Here is a 12,587-nt window from a genome sequence, read left to right on the forward strand (position 1 = left end):
ATTTAAAATGATTGATAAAAGGTTGATGTCATAATGGGATAATAGGTTTCTTTGTACTACGATCGGCAGGTCAGAGAACATGTTGGATTTTTCCGGGTCATTTCCTTTGCTTAGTAGTTTTGAGTGTGATTCATATTTCTGGTGTTGCTGTGTTAATTTTTCTCTCTTTCTTTCACAGTCCCTATTTTCATAAGCTCGGTATGGACATTACATTATCATATCTCATATGTTGTTTGAAGGTTTGCATGGTGGTATGTACAATTGCTGATGTGGTTTACGGTACGGTACACAATGTGGAGTGTTATAGAAACAGTGGATAGAACATAAATACATCTCTATGGGATAGAAGAAGAGAAGTGGATAGGCGAGAAAGTGGAGATTTGAGAGTATTCTTTCTTGTCTCCTGAAGACGGACAGTCAACATGTCCGAAACGTCGAGTCTCTCTAACTACTCATCATCTCTACTCGCCGACTCAAGCCAGCATCTCCTCATCAGCTCTACTACTCAAGCTGTTCTCACTCAGCATTCCTTCTGGTTTACAGTCCTTTTCAGGACTATTTTCAAGAAAGAATACTCTACTCTCAAATCTCCACTTTCTCGCCTATCCACTTCTCTTCTTCTATCCACTGTTTCTATAACACTCCACATGGTGTACCGTAAACCACATCAGCAATTATCATATCTGTCTGGTGAAAATATGTTGAAGTACACTTAATGGATAGAAAGAATGGCTGATGATACCAGATGGCAACCGCTGTGGCCATTAACGAAGATTTGAGCTGGTACACCATTGCGTATGTATGCTTAAGGGAAAATTCTGAGTAAAAAAGGGGGAATTATTTTAATTTATATCTTATTTTGAGACACGGTTAAAAATGATTTCATATTTTACTTAATTTCCTTTCCATTTATTTTTTATCTACCGTAAATCTTAGAACATATCTGAGTATTTTTTTTGGGGGGGTGCATCTGATGTTCTTTTGTTATATTTCTATTATTTATGCAATAAAAGATAAAGTCTCTGCATGGTTTTTTCCCCATCCCTTTCCTTTCAAGGCCTTCGTCAATTTAAGCTCTAAGCTGGGGTCTCCAAATAGGATTTTTAAGTCAGATTTATGTCATTCTAATTTTTTGGGGGCCAATATCTGAGTTAAGCACACTGATGAGGGTCCGAGGTCGTGAATCCCGACCCACCCTGTACAAAGAGAGAAAGGGAGAGCAAAAGAAAGGAAAGAGGGTGAAATGTGGTAGCACTTTCTGAATATTATGTCAAAATCAATCCAAAGAATTCGATTTTCAATTTGAAAAGGTCAAAATTTAGTTCACTCAAAATTTGCCTCATACGCCATGTTTCGCCCCTTCGAAATCTATGGCTCATTATGACGCTGCCAGAGGGCTAGAGTATGTGCTTACAGTACACTTTACCGATTCGAATCCATGCATTGTCAGGTTTTACTTACCATCATTTTTATTTGATTTTTTTTAATTGAACGGGTAAAAAATTTTTGTTAAGGAGGGGAAGACTAAGTAAAACCTTACCTTAGTCAGCAAGCTGGGTCCTCATAACGGTAGATAATTGAAGAGGAGAATAGGGGATAATACGTTTGCTCCAAAATAGAATGGAATTTAATCCCAAGATGCAGAATATTCAAACATGGAACGCTGTAACAAACGCAAGTTTAACCAGGGCCCTATGAACGATTATTTTTGCTGGGGTGCTGAAGAAAATTTGACAAGCAAAAAAAAAATCACTACAAAATGAAGGGCGTTAGTGTTCCAAGAAATTCAACGACCCCTCCCCCCCCCCCAAAAAAAAAAGAAGTTCAACACAGAATGTTAATTATTTTCAATACATTTCTCAACTTTTACACACCTACCAGAATTCCAGGGGGTGCGGCCTATGGAAATTAATACATGCAGCACCCCCTACACCCCCGCTTACCAGGGCCATGCATGGCTACTACCATGGAGGGTAGAGCTATCCGCGGTGACGCACTTTCGCGATGCACCCCGATCACAGAGAGCTGGTGTATTCCCCGTCAGATTATTTTCATTCTACAACTCGCATCTCACTGAGAGGGTGGATTGGGGTATGAAGCGATGGTTTGAAGTCCTTCCAACGGGATTGATCTCGCACGCTATCTACAATTTGCTAGATATCATTCTTGTCAATAACTCTACAATAAATCATCATGGTTAGGATTGGAAATCCACTCTTTACCGTTCTTTTTCTTGCAACATCATCGGTGATCTTGTTCAGCATGAAGAGTGAGTAATCATCTTTACCCTTCTTAACAAAGGATAACGTGATTAACAGACAAATCAACGGTGCTTCAGTGCTTCATAATTATGAATTATTTTCAAAAGTCGATATTATGAAATGTTATATATCAGGATTCTTTCTTTGGGGCATCATCCGATCCCGCGATGGTGTGACCTGTATTAAAGGATACCCTGCTACAGCTGGTCACACCCTTAGCCCAGGGGGTAGCATATATAGGACTATTGTCTTTTGCTGCTCTCTCACATCTCATTCATTACCTTATGTATTTTGTTATTTTGTCAAAATTTTACAATTTTCATTGTTATTGACCCTATTATGGAATCAGTTGATCACTTGGTATCGATGTACCGTATCTTTGTTAGAGATGTGAAATAAATGGATTTGAATTTTGAATATGAATTTGAAAATCTCCTCAACCATTAAAAAGCTTTGATAATTACCTTTGTGAGATTTTCAGTGCGATCAGAGGTATTCATATTTAAAGCGTAAATGAAAACAAATGACTGAATCTCTGTGTATGATTAATTATAATCATGACACCTTTAATGTGTCTTATATTAAATTCATTGAGATACAATGTCAATAGTTCATCGTGAGATTTACGTGATCATGAAAATGCGTGAGGAAAATGTAAAAAAAAAGAAGCGAAAAGGGAAAGAGGAATTGTTATTTACTTGAGCTCTGTCGAATTTTTGTGAGCATTGGTCATATTAATTGCATGACTTGTGTTCTTCTTCAGGAATTACCAAAATGTTGAAACCCCACCCTTATCACCCGTCTCTATTGTATTGCGATTCGCGAATAAGGATGAGAAATTGTTCAAATGATAAATTTACTAGTGTATGGGTTCTTAGATAAGAAAAGGATGGGAGAACACGAATACTATTCATACGATATTCCGATCATTGTTTTTATCCATATAGCTATTGGTCATTGTGCCCCCCTCCCCACAAAAAAATGCATACATAGTTATATTCCATTTCCAATCGAATAATACATCAACAAGAATACACCATTATTGAAGCCGGAGATTTGCTAGTCATCTTGCAGTCAGGATAGCACGTATTTCATTCCATTTATTTTCATCCCGGATTTTCATTTCCTACGATTACAATATAATGTTTGGTTTTGCACATCTAGATAAAAGTCATAAGCAATAATCACAATATCATTATCACGTAAACAGGTTTCGCAATGGAGGAGGCTACTAAAAAAGTGCAGCCTCCTTTTGAAAATATCGTTATGAAAGTGTGAGAGCGTGGATAATGAAATAACATCAATAACATAGGCAGTAATATATAATTACAAAACGCAATTAACAAAACGCAAAGTAATACAATAATCAATCAAACTAGGCGATAAACTAATTAGATTTGTTATTTGATGTGTTATCTATTTTTTGAGGGGCTCACATTGTACAAGCATTGCTTTATAGTGGGTCCCTCCATTTCCATCTTAATTTCATTTCTGTTGAAAAAAAGTATACATATTTAAAACCTATACAATGTGTTGCCCAAATTGTCTAATTGTTTTGTTCACAACATATGTATCATTATTATTTTTTTGCAACGGATACAAATATTTATGTTTATATATGGTATACAATTTATTTTTGTTTGATGGAAATGAAATAATTAAATTTGAATTTGAATTTGATTATAATAAAATAGTTTATGTTAATATCAAGATCAGACTTTATATGATACCTATCATAGAATATGGCATATTTCGATAGCAATAGTTTCCACATTTTAAACCATACTGCTTCATAAATTGTCTATTGTTCACTGTAATGAAAACGTACCTTCCCATCTGTAAACTGATAGGATGTATGGTAGTTTTAATTCACTCAGTTATCTTTGTTTGATAACGTGAGAGTGATATGAAAAAAAACCTGGTTGAGAATAATCAATATTTGTTGGGTAAATGGAAAAAACACTTCACCGTCTTATTATGTATTTCAATATTGTTAATTGTTCTCCAAGTCTTCAACTTTTCTCTGTTTGCTGATGATACCACTGTTTCAATATCACATAAAAAAATAAACATCATTCTATATCGTTCGCAACTATTGAATTGGATAAATTAAACAAATGATTTGCTTGCGATAAATTATTCATAAAACTTAAGAAAACCAAATATATAATTTCTAGAACAAGAGGAATGAATTTCCAATCTAACCTCCATAATCTTCACATTGGTGGTAATCTTATTACAAGGGTTGACTTCAATTCCTTGGTGTTACTTCGAGTGAACATCTTTCTTGGAAATCTCATATCATTTCTTTTAGTACAAATACATCATGATCCATTGGTGTTCTGTCCAAATTACGACATTTTGTTCCTAAATCAATTTGTATTACTTCATAATAGCACCATACTATACCCCATTTGAATTATTACAATGTTATCTAGACTGAGGCTACACCTTCAATCCACACTAAGATAAACAACGTATTTTATTTAAAAAAAAGAAGTAATTCACGTTATATCAAATGCTCCCTACTGCATTAATACATGGCCTCTATTTTCTCAATTAAATATAATGCTATTACAGGACTTGATATCATTTAATTCCCTCGTATTTATGTATATGAATTTGTGCTAAAATCTTGCCTCCCCTTTTCAACGATATTTCTATCCAAAACTCTACCATACACTCTCATTATACTCGTCAAGGCAATCTAATTCATCTACCAGCTCAACTCTCTCTCTCTGTAGATTCAAGAGACTTATCGGAAAATGATTAACCTGTGTTTAGAAAACATTCAGTCACTTATTTTTTTCTCTCTCATTGAAAGTCCCCCGCTCTCTTTTTTTCTAGTTTGGCTACTGCATCAGTGTACTTAGTGTAATTTTCATTAGTTATTGTATATTTTCAATGAGTATTTTAACTATACACAACAAAAAAGTAAGTCCCCCCTTAAACAAACATCAATAATTTCCAAACCAATGCGAGTTTTTAATATATCTTTACATGAGCGTGTAGGTAATTTTATAAGCTACCCTATAAGTAAATGTTATGGACGTATTTTACGTCATGCTTCAGTGAGCACCGTCAGAAGGCAAAAATGTCACTTTTCAAGTCACAAGCCAAATATCATGACTTTGATTCCATTTCATTGGAACTTATTCCACATTCTCATCCCAAAAAATAGTCAGTAGGCTTATAAAAGGTACTTTCTAAAGGACGACACAACTTTTTTGGCTAAATTTCACGGTTGAATAAACACAAGTCAAAATTTACTATAATTGGTTATTTTACACGCTTCTATCAATAAAAATGATCGAATATGATGACAGTTATTTTTGGGAAGAGTTTCTGCAACAGTATTCATCGTTTCACGGTTCAATGAACATTTATTAAAAACAAAAAATACGATTTTCAAATATCATATGCAAGTATTGTTTCATTTTGGTACCTGAAAATGATCTTTTCTCAATTTTTTCGTTGTGTTTATGACCAATTAACATGCTTCAATGATTCAAAGGCATTTAATTAAACATTCACGCTTGAATGAACATGTGGAATGTGATAAGCTCTTTTTTACGTTATTGGAAAAAATGCAATTTGTAACTACGGATATATGTCACAAACATCCTTGCATAGTTCATTTAATTTGATTTTTGTGAAAATCCCGATGTTTAATGCATCAGTGAACACACAATACTCGAAAATTATGCAAATGAGAAGAAAGTTCAAGGCCTTGGCCCCACTCTGTGCCCTATCGAATTGTTATTTTGGTGCGCGCACCTTTTGGATAGTGTTACTCTGAAGCTATGTGCGAAGTTTCATGAAATAACTGTCGGCAGAAGTAACAAAAACCGTCCATGAAACAAACCCTCATTTCAAAATTTTGACTTCTTCTCTCATAGACTTGTGTACATTATGGGTGCATATGTTTACGAATAAGTAACCCCTTATTCAATATGGTGGAACTTTTTTTCAAGGCTGTCTTTAGCAATGTCGTTTAGCAGTAATGTTTATCAACCTATGGGCAAAATTCTGTGCAAAAATGAAATCGATTTGTTTATTTATGGATGAGTGAGCACGCATCAAAGTGGAAAAATTGGTATTTTCAATGTCACAGACACATTTTAAAGGATAATAAAGTTATTATTTGGGGAAAATTCGGTTTCAAATGTGACTTTAATTGCTGTTGTTTTTATCATCCATCATTTATATCACCAAACACTTTCCGAATTTTGAACATTTTCATGGTTGAGCGAGCACAATCGAAAACTTAGGAATGAATACTCTTTATACTGCATAAATGTATTCTTTTCCTCACAATTTCTCAGGATCAGTTGAATGTATAGACAAATCAGTGGTGGATCCAGAATTTTAAAATGGGGGAGGGGCCTATAATCGGGGGAGCCACTAAAATTTTCAAATTTTAACATGATCTAACAAGTTGTAGAGGATACTACCGTAAACCCCTATGATGATACGTCACAATTCAGGGGCCGCGGAACAGTTTTCAAAGTGGGAGGGGGGGGGGCTGATCATGCAAAAAAAATCAAAACCGCATGGTCATTTTTACATTTTTGTACATGCTTTTGGAAAAAAGTTGGGGCTGAAGCCCACCCCCCGCCTCCGCAGCCCCTGCAATACATTAAGCTCACTCAACCATGAACATACGATATCAAAATCTGGTCTGAAGTGGTTGAATGATGGACAGTAAAGCAGCATAACACCAAAAAATTCACCTGAAAAACAACTTTTTCCCAACTTTGTATTTGAACAAACTGCAAAACGACTCTTGTGACTTTTAAAAATGGTCATTTTTAATTCAATCTTTAATCACTCATGCATGACTCCACCGATCGATCTCATTTTTCCCCAGGAGTTGCTTAATGAGTTCAGAAAACCACCTATGAAATATCATATCTCAAACTAATTCGGTTCAAAAGTTACAGCAATTTGATTTAGGGGGGACTTACTTTTTTTGTTGTGTATAGATGGGCCCTTTTTATAAGCTCTGCTTTCCCCGGGGTCACCAAACCATCATTCTACTTTACTGCTGGTGTATTCTTTTTGTATTTGTTTGATGGTAGATAGTTTTGGCATTTATTTGTGCAATTGTATTTCTTTCTGTTTTCATTTTACCTGATGTTAAATATATAAATTGAACTAAACATGTAAAAGTAAATATTGATACATTGATATATGATATTTTGTCCGATACAAACATAAAGATACAGCTTCCCTTCTCTGAGTCTGTACATAATGGCATCCGTTTAATTCTCTCGCTTCTGAATCATATTTTCATCACGAAGCTTCAGTTTATCAGCTTTCAGTAGCAGCGGATTGATATTTCATTTGAATCGGTTTATTCACGCGTGCATGACCATAGGATCTTTATTAAAAATGCGATGCGGAAGACGCCATAAGACATCCCGATTATAAAACAACTCCTTATAAATGTAATGGAATTTGTATTATCATTCATACTGTGTTCTTGATATTAAATGACGTGTGGCAAAAAACGCGCACTCTGAATACAATGCATTCTATTGATTTTTGAAAAAAGCATTAAGTATAAAGAAATTTATCCATCACTGAAAATTAAAAGGTAGAAAGGGGTATCATTATGTTAAAAGTGCTGAGGGATCCAGATTTTATTTTTTAAAGGGATAAAAATGTATTTATTTGCAGAATTATTTTGTATTTGTGTCGGTAAGGATACGTATTTTGCAATGATGGTATTTGGAAAGAGAAAACTTCCACCAATAACATTACTTTTGTTTATTAGTGTATTTTGAAGTATTGTGTTCAATATAATTTCTAGCACGATGCAATTTCTATTAAATTAAAGATTATAAGACATAACATTATCAAAATGTATTTCAACATTCTCTTTTGTTCAACTCAAATATATCGCAAGTAAGCTTCAGAAATCAAACAATCGAACCATTTGGATGCCATGTTTGTACAGACGGACAAAGATATTTTGTTATTTTGCACATCATTTATTGCCTTCATTCAGACCTATTTTCATAATAATGACGTATCAGATCATGGTTATTCTTAGTATCGTGAAAGTATACCATTAGGCTTGCCAGACATAGTATCTTGTAATGTATCCAAATAATTATTCCAATTATTATAATTCTTTATCAATAACAGAGTAAAGAAACACACTCTAAAAAAATATAGGGTAGAAATGCGCCGTGGTGGTAATTATGTGTCCAACCAACCATGGGCATTTCTTTTTGGCACATTTATTTTCTTCAGTGGGATGACAATTTTGCCCATTATAAAGTAATTGCTGCTAATTTTTTAAATCTTACTGAACAATTTTCTTTCTGCATTGGGTAAGATACTGCCCATAATTGGGTGGACACACACAGCAAAAACTGTGGTGTTAACCGGTGTACATAGAGGACCACACCAGTTATTTTACACCGGTGTTAAATTGGTGGTGTAAGTTTTACACCTTTAGGTGGTATTACAACACCTTCTGTTGTTACATTTACACTATTTGGTGTTACGTTTTAATCTCTAGTGTGTAATTTTAACACCTCAAGGTGTGGTCCTCTATTAACACCAATTGGTGTCAGTTTCAACACCGCACGCAGTTTTACAGTGCATAATTACCCTCGTGCTAGTTAAATTTTTACCCAATAATATTACAGTGTACTTTGTTACCAGGTTCTTATAGGAAAGAAACATCCATAAATATTTAAATCTTAATTCATTCTGCTAGGGCAGGCTTTTTAGATTTTCTTCACCCATTTTTCATTTACTAATTTCCATGTTATTACGTCATGTTGTCATGATTTTCTTCTATTATCAATTTAAAAGCTTTATCGTCTGGCTTAGTTTTATGTCTTCGTCAATGACACGGACGATTATTCTCAACCTGCATCTTTATGCCGATGTAATGCACTCCCGAAATAAGTCTCAACATGATCATTCCACCCAGACGATACTTTGCGCTGTTAAGAATTGTGACGTGAAATTACTACTCAATAAGACCGAAATGATATCACCGTGGAATACATTAATGAAATAATTACGTTTTCTATATACATGCTACATGCACAACCTACACTGAATAGTTTGCATATAAGGATTTGGATTTGCCATTAAGTTATTGTCCAGATTGAGATGGGCATACAACTACATCTTTTGATGAAATAGACTTTAAGTTAGCTTTCCGTTATTTCATCTTCACCAAGCAATTACTTGTACGAATTTAATCTTTTGTTAGTTGTTTTTTCACTACGTTTCATTTACCTTGTTTTAGCTTGCACGCTGATCTTTGTATAATTCTGTTCGTATATGAAACCTCATAGGCCTGTCGCATACCTATTCATGCAAATCAAATTTTAACGTTTTACAGAAATCTACGTGCAATACCGTCACAGTGAGCGCGTGTGTTTTCTTCACTGATTAAATGATTAATAATGCTTATCGTCGAGACTGTTAAATTTACCGACTCTTACAGTTTTTATTTAAGAAACGGTGCCAACCGCACAGAAACGTTGTTATCCTCACAGAGCATATAAGCCCAATCACATCTTTCGGATAGTTGAGTCAAAACATTCACTGTATTCGAATGTGTAATTGCATTATTGTTACATTATGCATCGCGCTGTCACATTACCGATTGTAACAGGATCTCTGTTAGCGTATTGTTAGCGCTAACAACCTTTCTGTGCGGTCAGTATAGCTCTTTGATTTTTCTGATTTTAATTGATTGCTAAATGTAAGAAAATACCCCGTAATTCCTAAAAAAAAAACATTATTCAATTTTTGTTCTAGTTAACGCAGTGTTAACCGATGTATCAATGTCATTTACACTCTTAAAATATTGGTGCTCCATGAGGGTAATTATGTGACAAACCAACATTGGGCATTCATATTGGGCATTTTTATTTATCCAGTGTGATGAAAATTTTGTCCATTAAGTAATTGCTGCGTATTTTTAACCTTACTGGACAATATACTTAATTCCCGCATTGGGTAATTTACTGCCCCAAATTGGTTGGATAGTGGTGGTAAAATTTTTACCCAATTTTTTTTAAGTGTACTATTCTGCCTTCCTGGAATCATAGCCAATAAATAATTTACTGTATGCATAACCAATAAAAAAGGGTTTATAACAAGTATAAATTGAGGTTTGCACTCAAGCTCTGCTCTCTCTCTCTCTCTTGAAATGGACTTGATTATGACAGATTCCACGTATTTATTGTCTCTCAGATGGCCTCTACATGTTTACTCCCATGTGCGAGAAAAATGAAATTTTCAAGCTCCATTTATCTTCAGAAATTCCGTAACTGCAGAACAAAATTAAATAGATATTAAATCACTTTTAACAATAATTTTTAGTCCCGGATGCGTCAGAATTATTCCCGAATCAAGATGGGTATCGATGTTTATCCTAATTATTTTCTTATACAAATGAATCAGACGATAACGCAAGAGAATGCATCGCGCGCCAAACATCTCGCGCTCTTAAATTTCAGCTGAGATTGCGAAAGGATTGTCTGTGTATACGGTATTCCGAATAGTTTCTTGATTGAAATTCAAGCCACTGTTTACACTTTCACCCCCTCTAAGATGAAGAGCTTATCCCAAGTGGGTTCTAATTCATTTCACGGCATATAAATAATCCAGGCGCCATTTTCATTTTCAACGTCGAAAGATGACGCGTTAGTTGAGGCAAGGAATTCCTTGGTTGAGCTATGGAAGCTGGAGCAAATGCCTCAAGGTAGCTAAAATAGATTTAAGGGCTGGTATGAAATGCTAATCACGCTTAAGCTAGCTGAAGCTAGCTGATAGGGAAAAACCTACTGAATAGTGAAGAAACCTTGACGAAGGGTATTTTTTGAAATATATTTTTCAATTCAAAATGATTTTATTTTCCTAATCTTTAAAACACACACAGATATATATATATATATGAATCAATAATCAATAAAAATCATTAAAAAGGTAAAAAGAAACAAGCAGAGTAACACTGTTCCCCCTTTTCACGCAAAGATATTATGTTATGCATGTATACATATTACATAATATGTCTGCATATAATATAATATATTAATTGTGTTATATGTATATGTATATATATATATATATATATATATATATATATATATGTATATGTATATATATATATATATATATATATATATATATATATATATATATATATATATAAATTTTAAAAAAATTATCAAAAAAGCTTTACACATATATATATAAATTTATATATATATGTGTGTATAGGTATGTGTGTGTGTGAGGGTGAGGGTGGGTGTGTGTAATAATAATATAAAAAATTTATAAGCGCTTTAAGTTTCAAAGCGCTAAGAAAGAAGGAGAAAAAAATACAAGTGTGTGTGGTTGTGAGGATGTGAGGGTGTCTATATGTGTGTGTACAAAACAGTGATGGATATACAAGCAATTCAATTATGTAAAAATTATTCTGATTTTGCAAAATACATGGCAAACTTAAAGAGTACTACATTCTCCATCCACCAGCACAATCATTCTTACATAATATTTCCCAGACAAAATATATTAAGCCATGCATCACAACAGTTGACGGGCTTACCATACTCCTCCTCAATATAGTAGGATAAATTCACACGTCTAACCGTCTCGAGAGAATAGCCAGACTCGCTTCGTTTGCCTTACTACTCGTTAATAACTGATTGGGCGATTATGATCATAGCCAAGGAGTCATATTGGAAAATGTGCATTGAGAATAGTTATTTATTTACGTTGGACATTCACTTGGGACATACCCATACTAGAGATTCACCTGGACATAATATTTCATAGAAAAAAGGTAATTTGATACTTGAAATGAAACAGCGAAAGATTTGATAGAAGAATTTTATCTATACTTGAACTATTTAAAATTGTAGAAAATGAGTCAATACACAGCAAAAACTGTGGTGTTAACCGGTGTACAGAGAGGACCACACCAGTTATTTTACACCGGTGTTAAATTGGTGGTGTTAGTTTTACACCTATATGTGTTATTACAACACCTTATGTTGTTATATTTACACTCTTTGGTGTTATGATTAATCTCTGGGGTGTAATTTTAACTCCTCAGGTGTGGTCCTCTATTAACACCAATTGGTGTCAGCTTTAACACCGCAGTTTTTACATTGTATTGACATGATTGAGAACGATATCAGCCTCTTTACCATTAATGAGATTATTGTGATATAAATAATAATCAATAATGTATTTTAAAGACGACTCGGCGATTTAAAATGATTTATTAGTCGGCGGACAAGCCAGGTCATAAATTTGTTTATATTTTGGGTTGGAGCGGCT

The 12,587-nt window shown here is 34.1% G+C and overlaps 1 protein-coding gene across 1 annotated transcript in view; it reads left to right on the forward strand.

Moving 5' to 3' along the window:
- Positions 1 to 2,112: 2,112 nt before the first annotated feature.
- The window catches only part of LOC121408503 (carbohydrate sulfotransferase 11-like), a 37,731-nt gene continuing 27,256 nt past the window's right edge, over positions 2,113 to 12,587 (forward strand). The window contains exon 1 of the mRNA XM_041599986.1: positions 2,113 to 2,269. Within this exon, the coding sequence (XP_041455920.1) occupies positions 2,194 to 2,269 (76 nt within the window). The 5' untranslated portion in view covers positions 2,113 to 2,193. The remainder of the gene's footprint in view (positions 2,270 to 12,587) is intronic.

The sequence above is a fragment of the Lytechinus variegatus genome, chromosome 1, assembly GCF_018143015.1.
Source record: "Lytechinus variegatus isolate NC3 chromosome 1, Lvar_3.0, whole genome shotgun sequence".
Lineage (NCBI taxonomy): Eukaryota > Metazoa > Echinodermata > Echinoidea > Temnopleuroida > Toxopneustidae > Lytechinus > Lytechinus variegatus.